The following is a 24,500-nucleotide window of genomic DNA, read 5'->3' as shown; positions in this document are numbered from 1 at the left end:
AGTTTAATGATAATTTCTCTTTGTGTTATATGCTCATTTTAATTTGATTTCTGACAATATATTAGCACAGAACAGGGCTGTCAAACTCGTAGTCCACACTCAATTTAGCAAATGGGGAAAAGTCATGATACATCACATGATGATGTAAGTTTGACACCCATGGCATAGAACATATCAAGATAAAGCTGTTTATTTATATCCCACCAAATAGCCAGTTAGCTATTTTTTCCCTCCTGTAATTTTTAAAAGTGTCTTATTAAGGCTGCAATTGTATATTCATTTCTCAGGAACTAGTTCCTTTGAACTCAAAAGTTTAGTTGGGAATGAAAATGTGTAGAATTTAATTTCATGATGTCATGGTAATAATAATTTCCAATTGTTTATTGTGCAGCTGCTGTCCCAGTTAACCAAACAATGATAAGAAAATAACAATATTTATTTTGCAATTTTAAAATAATAAACATTTTATTCCATGTGGGGCCTCTAAGCAAACAGGTGAAGGACTCCTAAGCTAAACTCTTATGCTAACAAATATGCAAATATAACTGTGTCATGTTTTCTATGGTGAAATCTCCAGAAGTAACACTTTTATTATTGACCTTTAAGTTTCAAGGCTTCATGGAACAGTCATAAATGTACTTAATATTTTTTAAATCTACACATAATCTAATTTAAATCACCTTTAAATTGGAATTACCACATATAGTATATAATGTGTAGGATAAGCCAATAATCATAGTTGCAATTAATACATACACTGCTGTTGCCACAGGCACGCAACATACAAATTTGCTTGTCCCATGAGAAGCCTGCGTAAGATAAGCTCAAAATTGGTCCTTTAGTGATTTCTGCTTTCTATAATCTCTACTGTCCTTATAATAGGTAACAAATCAAATGTCAACTGTGTTTATTTGAAAACAAGATCACTTGTAATGCTAGATCTGTGTTTAAAGCCCTCCGATTCATAATCAGTGTGGGCAACATGTTACTAAGTTATGTTAAATTAATTTTTTTATTAATAGAATATATACATTGCTTCTCTGAAAAGTATACAAGATTATACAAGCACCCCAAGATACATGTAAAGAGCATTCTTAGTACATAGATGTCAGTTATTTATGTTTCTGCCTGATGAGATTCATATTTTTCAATAATATATAAATAATAATGAAGTTTCTTAAATTGAAAGATAAAGTCTTGATTTGTTTTCATGAAATTGACATCATAATTTTTGATCTTATTTTGCATTCAAAAGAATACATGTGCTTTTCTTCTGTGGGAGAAAAAATCTTTAATAGAAAGATGAAGTCATTATAGTATACCCAGAAAATATAAAGACTAAAGTATAATAGAAAAATAACAAGGAGGCAAGACTCAAAATAGGTTTCCTCTGTTTGAAGCTTTTCTTGCAAGGAGCAGCTGAAATTGGCTACTGTCAGTTAAATAACATTAAATAACATCTATTTAAGAAATGTTCTATTAAAATATTTTTAGTAATTTTTAATGGCTGCTTGATTATATGAATTATAATTCTATTTGGTTATGTTTATTATGAAACAATATATTGTGCAATTTGGGATTTGGGAGTATTCTACAGATGTCGTTTGCTTTGTTCTCTTTTATCGTATGAATTTTCTTACCTTTCATTTTCGGAACTGATTAGATGTGAGTTAGAGTTTTCAGACTTCAATCAGTTTCTAGCTGTGATTATAGATTCTGTCTTTGATATAGAGAATGACTGTTAATATTAGCACAGGAATATCATTGCATCATGTTCATAAAGCTCCAGGGTGAAATTCTGGCATATCTAAGGAGAGTAAAAATGTCTCATTTTGACATTCTTGACAAATGGTGCTAGCCAATACAGAAAATATAAAATACCGTATCGATCTGACCTGGATATAAGACGATTTCCTCTGTTCCTGTAATTATTTTTAGAATTTGTACTCTTGCTTATCTTGTAACTACAAGAAAAAACTTGGCTCACTGTTGAATTGTCAGAAGCTTCAGATAAGGAATGCATCCCTGTATCTGTAGAGATATACAACTTTTGACTTTATAATGCTGTGTGTCCACAATAAAATAATTTCTTATGGTCAAGGTTCCATTTGTGTTTAAAAATTGAGCTGCAGTAATTTTTATATATGCATGGTGAAAAAAGTAGAGCTATTTCTTAACTTTTTCTGTTTGTTGCTTTAATTTAGACTAATACTTTTATTTGAATTGTATTTTATTTATTTATTTGCAAAAATCTAATTCTTATTTGCAGTTTTTATTTTAAAAAACTAAGTCATCATTAAAAAGCAAGACAAACTGCCCAACAGGGATAATTTATTCATTAGTATTCTACTTATTCTCTATGACTTTTTTCAATATTTGAAATTTATTTTAAAAACAAACAAAGCTGATACATTTCCAGGTCAAGCAATAGCCTACAGTTGTCATCTTTATTTCTTTAAAAAAAAACCATCTAGATTGAAAACTTTCTTTAAAAAATAATGATTGGGTAACAGCAAAACTCTCCACAAACACAATATCAAGAAAGCCTTCAACACTGACCAAAAAATAGCAAACATCTTAAGAAACCAAGGAGTCTACAAAATACCATGCAAAATCTGCCCTGCAACATACATAGGACAAACGAACAGGAGAATAAATGCACGCATCACAGAACACAAGAACGCAGTAAGAAAAAAAGAAAAAACTTCCTCCCTTTTCCAGCAACTTAAAGCTACAAGACATGAAATTAATTTTGAAGAAACCAGGTTAATCTCCAAAACTGAACAGTTCAACAAGAGAATAATTATGGAAAGTATGAAAAATATTAAACCTCTTGTAGTTTCCAAATAAACTACCTATTGCTGTAAATATATTTTATGAACAGTGATTGTGACCCAGTATCCCCTCACCATTTCCTTAAAAAATAAAGAAAAAGAAATGCTTTAGTTAATTACAAAATAGTTATTGGCTTTGTTTGTATAGAAATTTTGTTTGCATTTGAAAAAAGAATTATAATAATGTGATCTGGAATTCATTCTGTATCCTCAAAAAGGGAGGGAAAACCCTTGGATGCTATTTTTGCCTACAGGCTGCTGAGAGCTGATTATTCTTCTAATCAGAGCCGCTACAATCAGGGGAGACAATTAGCTAGGTTAGGTCTCGGCTGATTTCTCATATGGCCCTTAGCATCAGATGGCCTTGAGCACTCTTGAATCATGCCAACAAGTGTCCCTGTAGTTGTATTCAGCTCCACCTGCTGTCATTAATATTCTTTTTATCCCTAGGGGGGTTGATTTTGTGTATTCTTATTTATATAAAATTCAGGCTGCAAGAACTTGCCACCTTCAGTAGAAAAGAGTACTCTAGACTTAGATGAGTTTAAGCAACTGACTTGTGCTGCAAATTTCATTATCTGAAATGTGTGATATATATCTGAACTGTCTTTTTCTTTTTTGTTTATGATACAAATAGCATGTACTTATTATATATAGTTTAAAATATACTCTAGCAAACAGGGATTAACAGGTGCAGCTCAAGAGACTTGCAGAGATAAAAGATGTACTCCTCTACTCTTTCGCATACTACCACTTTGGGACAAGAGAGATATTATACTACATAGTAGTTTCAGCCATGGAATTAGTTACAGAGGTCTCAGAAACTCACAGCATTTTCTTTTTAAGTCCAGGAACCAATTCTTCATGGAGGGTGGGCACATGGGATCATCTGAGCTTATTGAAACAAAAAGAAAAGATAGGTATGGATATAATTGAGAGAGGAAAACATACTTGCTCCTTCCTGCTTACGGATTTTTTTTTCTGTTATCATACAGCAACATCATAATGATAAATAAGGCTGTAGTGCTGCATTATTTTATCAGGTTATTCTTCCCATTGGGTCCTCTTCAGAATGTTGTCAAAACCCACAAATAAGAATATCTACATTTTACTCCTACTATTCAGCACTAGCTTCTATTCTAGCTCTTCAGCACTACCATCCTTTCACAGGCTGTTTATGATATATTACCTCTGCCCCCCCCCTCCCCCCGAGGCCAAATAGAAAGAATATATATAGATAATATCATACTTGGCAGCTTGGTTTGAAAATGTTTTGACTTCCAATTATTTTTTTTTACTTTCATTGCTCTACAGTAATCTAACTTCAAACTCTTCTTGAAATGCCCTGAAATTGAAAATGTGGCTGGATATCCAACAGTCAATCTCACATTTTGTTACATCTCAGTTGTGTCATTTTGCACATTGTTGTGCTGCTTAGTTGATGTCAAGAATAATCATGTTCCTGGATACATGACTATTTCAACAGTTTTCATTTGTGAGGGTACATGTTATAATAGGGATCTTGTCTCTGGGTGAGACCAAATGATATAGATTCAACATGCAGTGTTAATTGATCCCGAACAAGTGGATAAATTGCATGCATATTCATGTACATATAAGGGACTTTTGTATCTGTTCCTCTCCAGCTTATGCCTCCTATTTATGTTAAAGTATGGGCTCCCATACATGTTGGCAGAACTTGATAATCAGATTACTAGTAACTTCTTATCCATGTAACAGTAAAATTGTGGATACAAAAATATTTGAGCAAAGGATTGTGCTCCTTCACAGTTTGTAGAAGATCTGTGTAGGAAATGAACACATTGTACTGGAAAAATCAGCATAACTGAACAAGGAAAGTAAATCTTGCTTTTCCTTTTCTGCATACAAAAAATAACAAAAACAGTTTTCAGAATCAAAATCGCCTTTATGTCCTTGCTTCCAACCTCCAAATTTGTTTAAGGAGAAACCATTTAGTCTTTTGAGGAAAACATTATTTCCATATAAATTTCAAATTAAAGAAGATTTAGCTTTCAAATAATACTTCGCTTTTTTCTTTATTTATTGGTTGTAGTTGAATTAAAGAAGTATAAAGAGATTTTCTTTACATGCAGGATAATTCTCCCAGCTTGTGTTAGGCAACAAAAAAAACAACCTCTCAGGACTTTGGCATTCTGCAAAATTACGCATTAGAATCATACTTAAGACCAATTTTTAGTTCAGGAAATGTTCCTTTGTGTTTGTTTTTTAAACTAGGGTTTAAAGATTAGGTGGATGAAAGTCTGCTCCACTTTCTCTTCAGTAATATGCTACATATTTCTTTCATACAGCAATCTTCTGAACCTTAAATCATGTTACACTGTTAAATGGTTCTTAACAAACAGATTGAAATACATTTTTTTACCTTTTATTACGAACTACTTAGAAATTAGAAGACAGCAATATTTACAGGGTGAATCTCTGCCTAATATATGTAAAAGTGGCTCTTAAAGTATCCTGTCATCTTCATGTTATATGGTTGTTGTTGCCATAATTTTAAAAAAGAAACGTAATGGCTATTGTACCGAACATACTTTGGAAATAATTGGGAGGGGGAACTTTTGTTGTAAACATTGAACTCCTCTCCTTCTCCCCAAAACTGTTCAAGCTGGATTTATTCATAACATACAGAGGGCTGACAATTTGAGATGATTATTATAATATGTAGCTTTAATACTAAAATTGCTTTCATTGTATTTTATGGGGTACAGAAAAGCCTTTCAGTAGGTTTATTGGCAATAAGAAACATCTGCAGAATCCAGAGTACAAAAAGGGCAGAGCTTTTGTCATCATGTCTCCAATGCAAATTTAATCATAACCCTTATGCTTTTCCCCCTGGTTTGCTGACATATGTAGGTAAACCCTTTTTTTCTCTCTTTCAAAGCTTTGCTTTGGCATTGCTTAAAATGCAAATACAAATTTATTTGCAAAAATTTATTTGAAAACTGCTGTATTGAGATTTTGTCTTCTCTCTTTTTATTGGTGACAAATACTCATACAGCAGGGTTGTCCTCTCACTCCCTTTTACTGATTTATGTTTAGCTTGTGCGATTTAGTGCAATATTTAGCATGTGCAGTCAGACAAAATTGTGAGCTTGATTGTTGATAACTATGTTCTATTCATTTTAATCTGAGTAAGAAAGAAACCAGAATTCCTGGTCACCACATACAACTAACCAATAATGGTTGAATCTGTTCTCTTTAGTATTTCCATAGGCAGAAAAGTTAAGCAGGCTGCAGTAGCACACTTGCTATTGTTGGGTTATTCGGCAACAATAAGGTAGTGGAAAAATGAATGTAAGGTTCGTAGAAACATTTCCCATTGAATTCAATTGAATGTCATTCATCAATAATGGTTTAAAAGAAAATGAAAGTAAAAAATTACAAAAGGGTGATAGCATTTGTATTGATAGTAGCTACTTTCAGAAAAACAAAGTGATTTTCAGTCCATCTCTATCAATCACTAGGAATATCATTTTTCTGAGAATGAAAAGTAAGACCTTTCTTCAGATGTGCCCTTGTTCACCATATCTATTAATGGATGTCAGTGAATGCCTCAGGACATGGTTAGCAAATATCAGTCTTAGCTGCATTCCATCAGATCTGCTGATCTGTAGTTTTTGAGTCAGATAACATGGTTAACACATGATTCAGATCCGCTTTATTTAACAATATATACACAAATGCTTTTTTCGTATTGTTGTTAATATTAATTAACATTAATTTGATAAGCTTAATTTCTTTTAGTACAATCAGTAAGTTTTAATAGTTTATCTTGCATGTAAATCATTTTTTTCTTTTACTAAAAATGCCTAACGCATACATTTATAAATCTGTAGGAATAATTGATGACAAGTTAAATTCTCTGGGCTAGGCTCTAAGTAGCAAACCTAAAAAAGTTACATAAGCATTATATGATCTAGTTAAATTGTTTTTTTTTAATTACATATTTTAAATAGATACATTTTATTAACTTTTGGAAATGTTAGTAATATACAAAAGTTCCATGTACTTAAAAGATATAACACTTTAGTATAATGCTTTAAATACTATTTCACACTACATTACCAAATCAAATAGCCTTTTCTGCCTTTAATTCCTTGCTAGAATATCAGTTTTGCAAATCTGAAAATCAATCTTTTCAAAGCTTAATTTATACATTTATTGTACCTTAAAACCTCATGTTCTATAATGTGTTAGCTATTATAGAACATGTGCTTTTGTTTTAACAAAAGATTCTATTTAACAAAAGCACTAATTAGAGAAGAGACAGATTAAATCTGTATATTACTTTTTTGTATGAACAAAACTGGAAGAAAGTGATCACAAAAAAGCACATCACCATGAAACGGATTAGTATTATCTGGAGTTTTGCCATGGTCCTTCAAATTGAGTCAATTTTGTGAATTGGACACCAAATGTAACAATTAGGGCTGATGCTAAAGAAGTATTTGGACAGAAATCCACCCAATATCTGTAAGTTACATGGTCAAAGTAGCTGGTATAATTTGGATTGTTACCTTTATATCAACTGGTGACAGACTAAAATCCCTGGCTGACTTTAATAGCTGCTGGGAAGAGATATCCTGCAGTTTATAAGACAGTATAAAGTTCAGTTGATAAGTTTAATTGATGGCTTTGACAGAGTAAGAACTTTTCTTGTACAATTGCCCCCATCTTTTCTTTCTCTCCTACTTGCAAAGTTAAATGCCTACAGCAATGGAAAATCAATACTGCTAGATGGAAGATCCTACTTCAGGGATTAAAACTGTGGAGTCATTTTGAGAGTTTGAGGATAAGAGCTTCATCTCTGGATTTGGGGCTCTGACATGTTGCACAGCATGAATATGGCCCTTCTTGCCCTCTTTCTATATTATCATGAAGACTCTTGAAATTCCACTTCCTGGACCAGTGTGCTATTCTTAACATTGTAGTAAGAATTTTCACAGGAAGAAGTTTATGCGTACTTGCTCTAAAGGATGGTTGTCTAGTTTATGCATTCTAATGTAGTGTAGTTTTATCAAAATGAATAAAGAAGTTGCAGTATCGAATTAAATGGTACTAAAAAGGCTGGGATTTATAAATGGAAAATGATGTTGATTGTGTGTTTTATGTAAGTAGTTTTATAACTATTCTATCTTAGTATATTCGCTTCTTTTTTTAGTGTCAGCTATAATTCAAGAGACCACTGTATAAAAATAAAAATCTTTATAATTTGAGAAATAGATCTATATTTTTGAAAAGTGACAGCAGGCAGATATGCTCTTAAAAACATTATATTCATCTTTATGCTTGGGTTTATGTTTTACATGTCATCTCAGAGAGGAAATTGTCCATTAAATTACAAGATTTTGATTGAGATATATCTCGGTGTTTTAGAATTTTGCAGTTAAATATTTATTTGTTTTTCTGTTCAAACTAAGCTACTTTTTGGATTGAGATATATAAATTGTTTCTGTTTCTTAACTTTTTTTCTTCCAGCCAATTCCTTAAATAGCTGAAAGTTCTTGTCAGGATAAATGGTGCCAACCACCAGGCTATATGTGAGGCAAGAAGTGGCATAATTCATTAACCCATGGGAAATAGCAATAGCAATAGCAGTTAGACTTATATACCGCTTCATAGGGCTTTCAGCCCTCTCTAAGCAGTTTACAGAGTCAGCATATTGCCCCCACAGTCTGGGTTCTCATTTTACCCACCTCGGAAGGATGGAAGGCTGAGTCAACCCTGAGCCGGTGAGATTTGAACCGCTGAACTGCAGCTAACAGTCAGCTGAAGTGGCTGCAGTACTGCACTCTAACCACTGCGCCACCTCGGCTTCATTTGGTTTAATTGGACCTTGGTTTAATTGGAGGTTGAATTCCTACCAACTGCTTGGTGAACTTCTTAAAAATTGTATACTAAATGTCTCACAAATAACCTTTATGAAACAAACTTTGTTTAAAGTGTTAACACCAAACAAACAATAAGGCAGAAAACAATACTCTAATCAAGGAACTACCAAGGACAAACACCAACCTCCACCAATATTGGCAGTGTAGAAGATATTGTGTATAAACAGGAAACAAATTCCATATTTTCTAGCACTGGTGATGCATCATTGAGTCATGCTCAGCCAAACAACCAAGCTCAGAGACCAACAAGGACTCCAAAATGCTTTCATTATCTCACTGGTCTCGAAAGGGCGAAGCCATTGCTCAGATAGCATATTCTCATATCAGCCTTTAGTACTTATCTTGAAATACTATAATATTCCAATCATACTGTTAATCTATGTGTAGGGTTTCAAATTTGGGAGAGACTAAGCCATATGCACATAGCTCTTTGTTTTGTACTTTTGATTTTTTAATTTATTTAGAAGGTTTTAGTAAAATATATCTTTGTTTTAAGTGTATCTAAAGATAAAGATTTGTGAAATAAGTTACTGCTGCATTTTTCTTCCATTTTCTTCCATTGCTGTGGCTTGTCCATTCAGTTCTATGAAGCATTCTGTAGAACAGCTTGATAGTAATTCCATGGCTTTTTGATATACATGGAAAATAAGACGGAAGGTTCTGTGCAAATGTAATCCACTTATTTTAGTCTATTATGAGACAGCAAAGCCAAGTTACATCAACTCTTGCAGGGACCTGATTCTACTCAGCTGTATAATAGTGATGGCAGTTGGCCAATGAGAGCAACAGTTTAGGAATAACCTTTGGGAGTTTTGTTCTAACAGAATGAGCGACAGAAAAAAGTCAGACAAGATGCAATAATAAGCTTAAGTGCCTGATTTGTAACGATCAACTAAAAAATATCTTGGCTTCTTATGGAAGCCTAACTACTACAGAGCAGGTACATCTCTATGCCTGGACTGTATTTTATTTTGATCAGCTGCAGCATAACAGAGACAGGTAATTATCATAATCTTGCAATTAGCCTGGCATTCTTTTCCTAAGTTTAATTACCCAGATAAATAGTAATTGAATACTGACGGTTTAATGACAAAAGGGAGACATTTTATCCTGTCTTAGACATTGCTTTCCAGGTTTGAGAATGATTATTATATCATTATTATGTTCACAGTGTGCATTTTACTTCACTTGCAGAAGTACTTTTCTGCATATTGTTAAAATTAAAAAAGAAAACATAAAGATCCAGTCTCTTCCTATCTTGTTTTAGCCTGCAAGATCCTGAAAATAACACTAAACTATTGTACAATACAGTTTTTTTAAAATATATGATTATGTGCATCTAGAAGTGTCTGGTTGTGAAAATAAGTTGAAATTAATAGTTTACTGGTTATATTTTACAATGTTCTGTAAATTTGAACAAGTAAACTGTTTTCAAACACAAATCTGAGGAAAGGAGCATACAAATTTGAAAAAAAGCATAAAACATTTAATAGCTATTTCTGAATAATGATTTAGCATAATTTCAAACATGGAACTAAGCACTGTTTTTGCAATCATTATAAATTTTTTTTTAATATTTCAATGTATTTAGTGAGTAGTTACATAAGAAAGAATATTGGGGGGGGAATGTAATTAATACAAAGTTATTAATGATTCAGAAGAATGATGATTTTAAGTCCAGAGTTCAGTTTGAATAATACTTTACTGCACATATTGATTGGTTTGTGATTTTGAATTCATGAAGTCTGTAGTATTATGCTATATCATTCGAAATTATTTATGAAAAATATAGTAAGTGGTTAAATGTTGATTTATACATTAAAGTAAAAGCTATTTAATTCTAGATTTGAAAAAACACAGACAACCACTAGGGTAATAAAATATATACTTTTGCTGCTCTCTAGTGATCATCCAGATATTTGCATCACAATATTAGTGGCTCTAAGAAAACTATAATTAAGAGTAATAATATTTTACTGTTTTAACAATTTGGCCACATTAGAAATGATGTCATGCAAAGCTGATATTGCAAATAGCTTCTGCCCTACTGTGGATTCCACTGTTTTTAATCATCTTCTACTTTTAGATTTTACCCAATACATGCACCTGTGTGTATATGTCTAATAAATAAAAATACAGTTGTTTTGCATCTTTAGTGCAGCACTTTATTTATTAAATCTTCTGTCATCCTAAATAAGTTGATATGTGTAGGTCTAAAACAATGTTTGTCATGTATCTAGGGAGCTTTCAAATATACTTTTGGCCATCCCCCTGCCCTCACATTTCGTTCTCACTGATAGTGAGCATCAGCTCATTTCAGTGGTTTGAATATGTACCAGTGTGTTAAATTAGGTTAAATTGTTTATAAAGCAAATTATCTGCAAAGGGAGAAAATCTGCTGTGAAACCGAAAATAGGGCGTGTTGTGTTCAATTAGAAGTTCTATGCCTTGCATTTTAAAATGCAAAATGTGACTCAGATATATTTGATTTATATGGAAAAGTCCCAAGCAGGAGCTATTGTCTTTCCCACTCCCAACTATCTGATAATGAATAGTTAGTGTCTTGTTATACTTTTTTAATGCTACAATTTTATGGTGTTTCTTTTTTTTTAAAGAGAATCATATGAAAGGGATTAATACACACAAAATGTTATAACATATTGAATACTTAAATAAATTCCCTCTTCAGTATACAACCAATATAATTAGAGTCAAGTCCTGATTTGCCTTTATCTCAGAAGTACTGTACAGATATGAAAAAAGACATATAATACTGATTTTGCATACATATTAGTTTGGAAGAGGCAGTGCAAATTGTTTTGTTTCATTTTTAATTTACTTGCACAGTTCTTTAGGAGTGTTTTCAAATGCATTAGTAATTTCGGTTACACATGTCTGTAAAGCAATTCACATTTTTATGACATAAAATTATAACAGGTGCCCTATGCCTGCCATACAATAATCTTTTACCCAGTGTTTCGATTTGAAAATTGGTGTTGCTAGCATGTGAGTATCCTGAACCAATATCTGGACGCAGCTATGGGAATTTTGAGAATTAATAAAGTGACACTGACTCCTTATAGGGTAATCTGGAGAGGCGGTGGTGAGAGTTCATAGATTCAGTCATTGGGATTTTTACGTGATGTGCTCTAAGAAGGAACAGATACCTAATTTGGGAGAGGGGGATAATGTTATCATAGTCACTGGACCATTACTTTCATACCTAGGAGCACCAATCTTCACTTTATATTCCAGTTATATCCTTGCAATAGAGTGGCAACCTAGCTACTAATGCATTCTGTGTAGGAGCACATTGGCACTTAGTCCAAGTTCAGCTATTTGAAATGGTTGCAGTGTCCCGGGGTGGTGTAATTGCAATTTGTGATCTTCTGAGCTGGCTTCCAATAAGCAAAGTCAATGCAGGAAGCTGGATTCACTTAATGTCCATGCCAAAAAGTTTTTAAAATCAGGTGGAGTCACGTGATGGCTCATTAACAACTGTATCACTTAGCAATGGAAGCTGTGCTCCCAATGATAGTCATAAGTTGAGGACTCAGAAAAACAAATTGCAATATTTGAGACAGGGAATTAATAGGAAATGGTTAAACCTTCCTTTTTGTATAGACACTATCTTTTAGAAGCAGTCTTTTCCAAAAAGTTTAGTTTAGTTTATACACAACCATAAGTAAGGCAGAAAGATGATCTTGCTACTCCTCCCTCCTTTTTGAGAAAAAGAGAGAGAAGTGATATTGGGAGTTACAGTGATGAAAAATTCTGTTTAATTTACCTTAATATTCAAGACAAAATAAATTCATATAGTAGTGTACCTTGACAGAATTAGAATTTATCTCAAATTTCTTTCTGTACTTCATCCAAATTTTGTTAAAAAACTGTTTTTCAAAAGCAAAATAATGATAAAGGTTGAATAGGTTACTCTGCATATATCCTTGGAGAAGGCAGTATTATTAGTATTGCTTTTCTTCTCAAATTAAATAGAAGGATCCAGTTGGCAGATTTCAGATCCATTAGGTGCTTAAAATATGTGCCTCGGGTGACAAGGATCATTATAGTTAAATATGTCACAGTGTCTTTATTACTCTCTGTGCACTTGATGGATAGCTGGCTGCCAAGGAATAGAAGCCACATATAATGATATGGTAGTGATGACCAGTAAATAGAGAGCAGGAAGGATTGTGTGTGTAATAAATAAATAAATTGTATCTATATTTTATGTATTTATATGCCATCCATGGTTTGTGAAATATGTGGCATTCAAATAGTTTGCCTTTCAGAAAAATAGAATATCATACTATGCCTCCTACATATTCATCATTATAGAAAACAAAATAGCTTTTGTGTTTTCGGTAAAATATAGACTGTGTGGCACAATCATAATCTGTTGGCTAATTGTGTTTACATTTGATTAGTGCATTCCAGTGCATCTTGTCTAGTTTGTAGGTGTGCTTGATAAATTTGATTAATACTCCAATAATATGTCACTCCCTGAGTTTATATGCAAGTAAATACCACATTACCAAGTTAGATTCAAGTGCAATATTTACGTTAAAAAAATTCTTGGTCCATTTACAAATTCAACCTGCAGTATACCATATCAGTAAGAGTTGGAAATGAATTGTTTTAGCTTTACCCCAGCACTATTATAATGACAGCAAAACCAGCCTTACAATTGTTGCAACTAATACTGCTGCTGATAAGAAAAGTGCACTGGTAAAAGTGCCTTGTACTGCCTTTCTCATCTGGCTCTCGTTCCAAACTGTCAGGTGAGTGCTGATAATTCATAGCCTGGAATTCTTTTATCTGAACAGCAGTATCTCTTCTCTGTACTTGGCAATGGAATTATATTGCTTTTTCAAAAATATTTCAAAGGCACACTAGAGCTTTCTTGGATCTTAACTCTTGCCAGCTGTAAGGAAAAAGTCAAGATGAGTGAGTGTTGTAGGAAATGCATGTTCTTGCAATTAGCTTTGGTTGTGATACAAAAAAATACATCCAATTTGTTGGCAAGCAGGTATTTATACTGTACTTTACATATACTCCAAACTAATCCATGTTTAATTAAAAAAAACTTTATAGAACCAAAGATTCACTTCTGAAGTAAACTTGATTGTGGAAATAAACTATTGTGCAGATATAAAAGCAATTGTATGAGGATGAAGGATGTGACTGGGTGAAGCCCTTTCTTTAAAGTACAGTTAATTCAAAACAACTGATCAAATTATTACTTATATTATCTCTGAAGGAAAAAATGTTTCATTTGATCAAGATGTAAAATATTTTTTAGAAAAATTACCTCAGTTGGTTTTGTCTTGATTTTATTTTTAGATTCCAGCGAGGGGATTATCATATTGATGTCTGCATCAATGACTATTTGGATGTATTCTGTCCTCATTATGAGGATTCGGTGCCAGAAGATAAGACTGAACGGTATATACTTTACATGGTGAACTTTGATGGCTACAGCTCCTGTGATCATACCTCCAAAGGATTCAAGAGATGGGAGTGCAACCGGCCTCATTCTCCCAATGGACCATTGAAGTTCTCAGAAAAATTCCAACTCTTCACTCCCTTCTCATTAGGCTTTGAATTCAGGCCAGGCCGGGAATATTTCTACATCTGTGAGTATACAGAGATTTATCATTGTTCTGTAGAATCAGAAGACTGTGGTGATTTTGCCCCTTTGCAGTGGATACATTTTTATGTTCTGGAGAAACGCCTAATTAGATTCTGTAAATCACAGTGGGTTTGGGGAATGTACATATCTAGTTGTATCCATAGGCAATAAATGGGCACGAGTTATTAACAAGGGTTTTCTCTTTTCACTCTGCCCCTGTATTGCTAGAACAGAATTATTATAGCACTGTTTTTCATTTGTGGGAATCACATGCAGTGGACTTTTTTGGTTTTAGTAAAAGTAGACACTTTTAAGTATTGCGAAAACAGTAAGAGTGAACTGAAAATAGCTACAAGGGAAGAACTTTTGATATTATTCTCGTTCAGAGATTTTTTTTTGTTCTATTTTGTTATTTTAAGAATAGAGCATAAAACAGTATAGTCTTATATATATACAAGCCTTTATTCAAGCATTATTATGGTTTAATTTAATAGTTATTACCTTCATTTTCATTTAAATTAGATCTTAGTATGGAAATATTGTGATAGTATAGAAATAGACACACAGACAGATGGTATAGAAATAGACAATATGGAAATACCGCATAACACATTTAAGATGACAGAAACCACACTGGCAAAAAATAATGAAAGAATCATTTCAGAATTATACGATTTTTTTGATTTTCAGATTTTATACTGAAATACCCTTGGTGCCACTAAAATAATATAGCGAAACATTTTATATTTGCATATGGTATCTCTTCTTAAGGCTGAAGTGTCTTTTAACTCATTGTAGCTATTCTTTGAGCTTAAAGAAGATATGAAATACAATTGGAGAAAATTTCCAAGTAAATTGCTAATAAAGAATCTATGTAAATGCATTAGTAAATTACTGTGTGGTAAGATAGGAGGCTAATAAATTTTAAAAATTAAATAAATAATAAGCAATGCACCACTGTTCCCTCTAAGGTGCGCGGCTGCGTGGCCGCGCATGTGGCAAGAAAACCCCGCGCAGCAGTTTCTAACTGCCACGCAGGGGCCTCACAAAATCTAGGGTTAGCACAGGCACGGGGACAGCGGAAGGAGCTTACGCGGCACAGCTGGTCTCCTAGGACCTCCTAGGTGCCAGCTGCGCCGCTCATTACTGTCAGTCACCCCGTGTTCAGCAAAGCAATAGTGGGGAAGTCCTTTGCAGGCGGCTAGAACTGGCCGCCCGCAAAGAACCTCCCCAGACTTGTTTTGATGAGCATGGAACGACTGACGGTAGTTTGTGCCGGCCGCAGCCATTCAAACTAGCGTCAGTCGCCCCCGTGTTCAGCAAAGCAAGCCTGCGGAGGTCCTTTGTGGGCGGCCAATCCTAGCCGCTGCGGCTGAAATAAGCCCCCAAAGCCCCTGCTGCCACTGGAATATCTGCTGCCTCCTCCTCCTCTAACAGCACTGCCAGATTTGCCGCCGGGCGCTGCGGCTGAGGTGAAGCCGCCAAAGCTCTCGCCAGGACCCCTGCCTTGCTGAGGTGTTCTAAGCAGAGGCGAGGCACCACCGCCGCTGCCATGGACAGGGGCGCCAGCGGGAGCTTTGGCGGCTTCACCTCAGCTGCAGCGCTGGGCAGCAAATGTGGTGGTGCTGTTGGAGGAGGAGGAGGAGGCGCGGGAGCAGTTATTCTAGTGGTGGCGGGGGCTCGTTGGCATCTTCAGCGGCAGCCCTGCCCCCAGTGAAAAAAACGAAGATGGAACAGATCCACACAGATGACATCGCCACAACATGAATGAAGGAGGAATTCTGGGAGTTAAAAGTCCACAAGTCTTAAAGCTGTCAGGTTTGAAGACCCCTGAGGTTTTTTTCCCTAAAGGGTTATGGGTTCAAGGATCTTGTAACTTGACAGCTTTAACACTTGCATGCTTCAATGCCAGAGTTTCTGAGCCAACATGACTGGAGGAGGAATTCTGGGAGTTGAAGTCCACAAGTCTTAAAGCTGTCAGGTTTGAAGACCCCTGGGTTTTTTTCTAAAAGGTTAGGGGTGCAAGGATCTTGTAACAACAGCTTTAAGATTTGCGTGCTTCAAATGCCAGACTTTCTGAGCCAACATTTTGGTTGCTAAGCAGGAGCGTTGTTAAGTGATACTGATATTATATAACACTTTTAATTAAGCGGGTATCTTGAATAAACATAAGTTTGAGTTTCAAATAATACTGATTTCGTTGTTGTCTTATGTTACATCTGTGAAAAAAAATTCAGATGCTCAGGCATGAAAATGTGCCACTCAAACACTATACTTTTCTGCTCACACTGAAAAAAATTAGAGGGAACATTGCAATGCACACTAAAAAATAATGTTATTTTTCTGTCTTACTGCATCATCAGATAGCCTGCCAGAGGCCCCGTTCAAAATGACCCATCCCTGCTGATTAGAATATTGCAGATCTGTGTGATGAATATGCTGGTACATACAGCTGTTTGGATCCACTCTGTTAAATTTTGTCTGGCTGGTCCTATTTCCTAGAAGGTGGTTGATTTTGTGATTTTTGAGGAAGCAGACAGGAGTCTCCTGAGTGTTATTCAGTCCACTTGTTTAATTACCATATTTTTTCAGACTATAAGATGCTCCGAAGTATAAGACGCACCTAGCTTTTGGGGAGGAAAACAAGAAAAAAATCTGCCTCTGCTTCCATGAAGCTGACCATGCTATTTGCCTCCTTGAAGCAAACAGCATGGTCACTTCAGCCCAGCCTGATTTAGCACAAACAGCTGATTGTTAGTTGGATTGGCCTCTTGGAATATCTCCTATCAGCTGTTCTAGACTGTGCTGGATCACCACCGCCAATTGTCACTGTTGGCACTCATTGCCACTGCCACCTATTGCCACCTCCATGTGCTCCATTTTAGGCTTCCACACATCCTGTTTTCAGCCCATTCCAAGTGAATCACCATTGCCTATCCCTGCTGCCTGGAATGGGCCAAAAATGGGGCAGGTGGAGGCTGAAAATGGGATGCGTGGAGGTCGAAAATGGGGACAAAGGGTGGGGGCCAATGGGTGGGTGGGCAGGGTTTCAGCAACTTTCCCTATATAAGACGCACAGATATTTCCATCCACTTTGGGGGTGGGAATGCATCTTATACTGCAAAAAATAGGGTAAGTCTGTTATTAAGATGTATAGGAGTTGATGTGTAGTTGAAGTCATGGATAAAATCCAGTGATTTTGGAAAATTTTCATTGAGTCTCGAATCTTCTCTTTTGGGATGAGGTTGTTGACAAGGACTACAATTCCAGGGAGCTCTGGAAGAAAGAGATTATATGATCCCATTTAAAGTTAGATTTTGCGGTGGAATTTATTTATTTATTTATTTATTTATTTATTTATTTATTTATTTAAGTTTATTTATAGGCCGCCCTTTTCCCTGAGGGGACTCAGGGCGGCTAACAACTTATATGGGGGGGGGGGAACATACAATGACATATAACACAATATATAATTAAAAGTCGAGCAACATTCATTCAACATTCGGGTGGGGGCGGATTATACTCTTTACCCCCAGGCCTGACGGGATAGCCAGATCTTGAGGGCTGTGCGGAAGGTCTGAAGGGTGGTGAGGGTACGAATCTCCACGGGGAGATCGTTCCAGAGGGTCGGAGCTGCTACTGAAAAGGCTCTCCTCCGCGTAGTTGCCAGCCGGCACTGGCTGGCAGATGGCACTCGGAGGAGGCCTAATCTGTGAGATCTGATGGGTCGAGAGGAGGTAATTGGCAGGAGGCAGTCTCTCAAATACGCAGATCCACTACCATGAAGGGCTTTATAGGTGGTGAGAAGCACCTTGAAGCGCACCCGGAGATCAACAGGTAGCCAGTGCAGCTCGCGGAGGATAGGTGTTATGTGGGCGAACCGAGGTGCGCCCACGATCACTCGCGCGGCCGCATTCTGAACTAGCTGAGGTCGCCAGATGCTCTTCAAGGGCAGCCCCATGTAGAGCACGTTGCAGTATTCCAGCCTAGAGGTCACGAGGGCACGAGTGACTGTTGTGAGAGCCTCCCGGTTCAGGTAGGGTCGCAACTGGCGCACCAGGCAAACCTGGGCAAATGCCCCCCTGGTCACAGCCGACAGATGGTAATCAAAGGTCAGCTGTGGGTCCAGGAGGACTCCCAAGTTGCGAACCCTGTTATATAATATAATATGGAGACATTAGATTCTACTTATGGATGCCCTTTGTTGAAACAAATGGTAGAGTGGTTTGTATATAATTCTGTAGAATATTTATACATCCACGCAGATCATGCCATTGTGATTCCAGATATTGTATTCAAACATCCCAAAATAACACGGCAAATTAAAGCTGTGCAATGTTAGTAAAAAGTTCATCAGCTGTCCCATCAAAAATCATACAGCTCACCAGTTTTACACTCCCTCTCAGAAAAGAGGCTCATGTATCATCCTGACCTAGTATTTGCAGAAAAAGCCTAGTTTTTTGAAGGCTAATTCAGTTAGGGCCATGGAATATGAAGGAAATGACAGTAGTCTAAAAGCAGAAGATACCTCTTCTGTTGCAACAGAACAGGTATTTTCAAAGAATAGATCTGGACAATGCTATCTTATGAGGGCAGAAGTTAGGTGTGTTCTGTTAATGATTTTTTTTTACTAAATGAGGAGTATTTTATTTTAAGTGTGTTACGATTGTAAAATTGTTTCTGTATTATATGTCACCCAAAGTCATAGAAGTAAATTTATTAAGTAAATAAATAATCATGTGCCATGTAGGACTTTATAAATGACAACCAATATCTTGAATTGCACTTGGAAATCTTTTGGAAACTAGTATCATTTATAAAAAAGTATGTGATACGCTATGGCCAGGATGGCGAACCTATGCCACAGGTGGCACGCGGAACCATTTGTCAGGGCACATGAGGCATTAGTCCAACCAAAACATTATTAAGGCAGGTTCTTTTGATCCAGGAAAAGACATTGTTGGCAAATGAGATGGAATTATACAAAGGCCCTCCCAGGCTACAGCTGTCACCATTCATTGAGCAGAGACTCTAAGACCCCTCCACCAAATTACACATGTTTGGAGTAGCAGAATACAGTGTCCTTCCAGACCTAATGTATTAGAAAATACATTTAGAGTAGTTAAACCCCGAACTACTTGCTTTTCCTACAATTGAATACATGTATTTTCCTCCCCATGCAAATCGCCACAGCTTCCAGATACTGGGAAGCACCTTGATAGTATCATCTGATTGTCTCAGGATATAAAGTGAGTTTTATCAGCTAATTTTGTTGATACTTTAACCCATGCTAACAATGAATGCCTTCATTCAGCAATTTCATGAACATGTTAAACAAAACTGGGGAAAAAATGGACATTCTGCAAAGCAAGCATGCGTGTGCTGACCAGCTAAGTTCAGCCTTTTTTAAAGACGTTTTTTGCCCTCTCCAGGTTCCAGGCTCCAGAGGTTTTATAGGAGCCTGGGGAGGGCAGAAAATGGCTTTAAAAAAGGCTGGGGAACTGGCCAGCATGCACATACTTGCTTTGTAGAATGTCCATTTTTTTCCAGAGGCTTTATAGCAGCCTGGGGAGGGCAAAAACAGCCTCCCCCCCCCTGGAGGCTTCAGGAGCTTCCGGTTTGCTCATAGGGGCAGTTTAAACCCTCTGGAGCCTTCAGGTGTCTTCCAGAGGCTTCCCCGAAGGGAAAGGAATGACCCAATGGACAAACCAGAAGGTCTTCAGGGAAGTCTCCTGAAGGTCCCTGAAGGCTCTGGAGGACTAAAAACAGCCCTTCCGAGCAAACCAGAAGTGACTTCTGGTTTGCTCGTAGAATCGTTTTTCGTACTCTGGAACCTTTAGGGAAGTTTCCTGAAGGTCCCTGAAGGCTCTGGAGGACTAAAAACCGGAAGTCAGTTCTGGTTTGCTCGTAGGATCACTTTTTGTCCTCTGAGCAAACCGGCCCTACGAGCAAACCAGAAGTCAATTTTCAAACTTCTGGTTTGCCCTTAGGGCTGTTTCCCCCCCACTCCGGAGTGTTCAGGGAAGCTTCTGAAGCCTCCGGGGGGGGGGACGCCGACAGGAAAGGCTGTTTTCGCCCTCCCCAGGCTCCTACAAAGCCTCTGGAGCCTGGTGAGGGTGAAAAAACATGCAAAAAATGGGGGGGGAGCACCTGGCATGTGCGCATGCATGCTGAAGAGGATCTAACATTATGGGTGTGGCACGCCCATGCATGAGCCCCCTGCGTTCCCCCCGCTTATGGCATGTGAGCCCAAAAAGTTTCACCATTGCTGTTCTAGGGCACCTCTCTTCCTCCATAGCAAATACTGGAATTGAGCCTAGAGGAAAAAGGGAACTGTGGCTGGTTTTGATCAGTGTTGACAGGTGGAAAGAGGTAGAGGTTGTTTCTGCCTTCCGCGTAAAAACAAAGTTGGTGTGTTTTGTATCCCATCCATTAAACAATATTTTCTTCTTGGAATAGCATATAGTTCAGACTCATATATTCAGAGCATGTTATCATATGTTCAGATTATAGTTCAAAGGTTCCGACTTTTCTAAAATTCCTTGCATTACGTTTACCTTTATGCTACTTATTGTTTTGTTTTAAAGTTTTATATCTTTTAAAATCTATACGCCAAAGTGTTGAATTATTCTATTAATCTAAATTCCAATCAAATGAATGAATAAAAAATCCCTATCGCAGCATTTTCCCACAAGATTTGAAGTCATTTTTTTGCAAACATATCCTATGTAGTAGTAGTCTTATAGCTGCACACAGAAATGATTATGATTTAGGCCAGCAGTCACCAACTGGTGGTCTGTGGACCTCTGTTGGTCCGCAAGAAAACTTTGGTGGTCCGCAGGAAAATTATTTGCATTTTGTATATTGCACTAACTCGGGTCCTCAAACTATGGGCCTTGGTCCGGATACATGCAATGAAAGTTTGTGTTGCTGCAGACAGTCTCTCCCTTTGGGGTATTTTTTTGTAGGGGTCAGGGGGGAAGAGAAATTCCAACTTGGAGTCTGCTTTGACATCACGGTGTGGGGCTTTGGGTGAAGGTTGGAGGGAAGTTCCGCTGGTGGCAAAGTGCTGGAGGGCCTTATTTCAGTGGACTGTATCATGGCCTGGAACTGGCTGACCATTTCAGCCTGCTGGGTCTCCAGGAGCTGGTACCTGGACTTGCACTCCAGCAGATCTTCCCTCTGCTTGGAAAGCCTATGCTTGTAGTCCTCAGTGAGATGCTTCTGCTGAACCTCCTTCTCAGTCAGATCCAATTTGAACTGAACTGTTTTTCCAACTCTTTCTGGTGGTGGCTGCTTAGCTCCCACAAGTGCTTCCTGTTGGGACCCTAAGGAGCCCGGGCAGGCAGGCGAGTAGAAGCTGGCAAGGCACCCCTTGACGTGATTGACATCAAGTTGGCCACACCCACCCAGTCACATGACCACCTAACCATGTCCACCTAGCTGGTCATTAGGCAGATCATATTAGTGGCCACACCCACCCAGTCACATGACCACCTAGCCATGTCCACCTAGCTGGTCATTAGGCAGATCATATTAGTGGTCTGCAGAATTTAAAATTATGAATTTAGTGGTCCCTGAGATCCGAAAGGTTGGTGATCCCTAATTTAAACCAAATAATCAATTATTTTGCCGTGTATTAACAAAGAGCAATAGCAATAGCAGTAGACTTATATACCGCTTCATAGGCCTTTCAGGCCTCTCTAAGCGGTTTACAGAGAGTCAGCATATTGCCCCCAACAATCTGGGTCCTCATTTTACCCACCTCAGAAGGATGGAAGGCTGAGTCAACCCTGAACCGGTGAGATTTGAACCGCTGACCTGCTGATCTAGCAGTAGCCTGCAGTGCTGCATTTAACCACTGCGCCACCTTGGCTCCACTTAGATGATCATCTATCTTACCAATATGAAGTAAAAAAATAATCAGTAAATTTCAGCAGGTATGCTTGGCAGATACAGTTTATTTATTTATCTGTCTACTTCATCAGAGCCTAAGTGGCTTACTATAGCTTCATGTAGTTCATGTTTACCTATTGGATTATTATCATTTATTAAAATTTAGATATATTAGAAATGAATAATTGTGAAATTAATCTTTATGGAATGTCAAAACCTGGTATCTACTCAAAGTGATAGTATGTCAGCCAGGCCTCAGAGGGAAAAGCACTCTGAGCATGTGTGCATTCATTCTCATTTATACACTCATACAACATGCCAACTAGTAATGAAAATAAATTGAAACAGTAACAGTTGAATTGTTTAAGTGCTAAGTTCTTGAGTTTCACATGAAGAATGTCAAAATTAAACTTTGGCTCATATCCTGTGAATAAATATAAAATGAATCTGAAAAGTGGAGATGACTATGAAACACTTTAATCTAATTCACGTAGTACTTACCTCACTTAGGCCAGCAACTCAGTGGACTTTGAAAAACTCTGGTGTCTCTATTCATTATGCAAGTCTATATTTCTTTGTAACAAGCTACACATTAAGTATTTTCTTAATGTGAATGTTAACAATAGTTCTTTTATCTTCTCTCTGACAAGCTGCAGAACTCATCTAATGTATTTAATTTTAAGTCTATGCTTAATGTTTCCCATTTAAAACTTTGCATTAAATAACCCTGCATTACAGATACATACCCTCTTCTTAACTACCTTTTAGAAACAGGAAAAGCTCAATAAATATACAAACCATTTTATTAAAACTATTACACTGAAAAGTGGTGGAGGATTTCAGTATGACTGTATCCTTTAATAGTTGGTTTATCATGAAATACAAAATCATATTTATAAACAATAAGTTATTATTAGCATATTAAAATATTAAAAAATATTCTGCAATACTTACTGCTATGTTTTGCTTAAAAGTTATTAAAAGCAATAAATTACTTCAAAAAGTGTGTCTTTCTCATCAAATATCTCAAATATAGTTTTCTGAAATTCGTATTAACATCAAGAATTCCATCAAGGTGATTGTTTGAAAGTGATTTAAAGGATCAATTTTTTAATGCTTTTTAACTAAGTTCACTAGTTCTTTTTAAGTGCAAACATAAGACTGTTTATTACTTTCAATTGTAAATCTGAATTTAGGGAAGTTAAATATTTGAAGATCTAAATTTTCAATTTAGATTGAAGATTTTTGAAGAAAAAAAAACTTATTTTATTTCATGTACTATTACAGTCCATCTTCATCAGTTATGGAAAGCGTCTGATGAATATTCCTATAGACCAGTGTTTCTCAACCTTGGCGACTTTAAGTCCTGTGGACTTCAACTCCCAAAGTCCACAGGACTTAAAGTCACCAAGGTTGAGAAACACTGCTGTAGACCCATAGAAAATAGTGGTTACTCAGACCTTCCGGACACCTCATAACAAAAATGTCCTATTCATAATTTTCTGGCAATCTTGTTTATTCCACTGTCATCTTTCACATATTCTAATGTTTGTATATTCTTCTCTTATATCACAGTGCTGTAAAAAGTGCAATTTTCTTGAGAAATCTTCCCATTTATACCATCATTTAAATGTTGAAACATTTCACAATGCTTCATCATTTCTGATAGGTGGCCTCTTTGGGATGTTTTATAGAACAAGAATGAATAAATTAACTTTTTAATACTCTCCCTTGAGATTCCAGTCACTATTAAAAAAACAGAAGATGTATAGTGTCTTTCCATTTTCAGGCAGCAAATTATAGAAGATGTTAATGAAGGTTTAATGTATTTAAAAAACAAAAAGATGTCATAAATCCTATCCCCAATCTAGAAACTCCCTGTCCACAAATACTAGTCTTATCCAATATCTTGTTCCAGCAATGAATTCAACAACATGCAAAACCTGTTAATTATAGCCCTGAGCCATCAAATGATTGCTCACTATGTTTTATCATCTTGATCTGACAAAAATTGTTTATTATACTGTTCACATAGAGGTCTACTGGGAGAAATGAATACCTGAATGAACTTTTAGGAATGAAAAGTAAATCAAAGAATTTGACAAGATCTACTTAGCAGCTTTAGAACTTTTTCTTTTACAAATTCAGGTGGTTCTTGATTTATGACCACAATTCATCCCAAAATTTCTATTGCTAAGCAAGACA

At 36.4% G+C, this 24,500-nt stretch overlaps 1 protein-coding gene across 2 annotated transcripts in view; it reads left to right on the top strand.

Moving 5' to 3' along the window:
• EFNA5 (ephrin A5) overlaps positions 1 to 24,500 on the top strand; it is a 210,313-nt gene that overhangs the window by 151,698 nt on the left and 34,115 nt on the right. For both annotated transcript variants that reach the window (XM_087715783.1, XM_087715781.1), the window contains exon 2: positions 14,111 to 14,403. In XM_087715783.1, the coding sequence (XP_087571909.1) occupies positions 14,111 to 14,403 (293 nt within the window). The remainder of the gene's footprint in view (positions 1 to 14,110; positions 14,404 to 24,500) is intronic.

The sequence above is a fragment of the Thamnophis sirtalis genome, unplaced genomic scaffold (assembly GCF_051295495.1).
Source record: "Thamnophis sirtalis isolate CommonGarterSnake01/CBP01778 unplaced genomic scaffold, rThaSir2_p1.2 scaffold_5, whole genome shotgun sequence".
In the NCBI taxonomy this organism is placed as follows: domain Eukaryota; kingdom Metazoa; phylum Chordata; class Lepidosauria; order Squamata; family Natricidae; genus Thamnophis; species Thamnophis sirtalis.
Note: the sequence above shows the minus strand (reverse complement) of the source record. Positions and strands in the feature narration are given on the sequence as shown.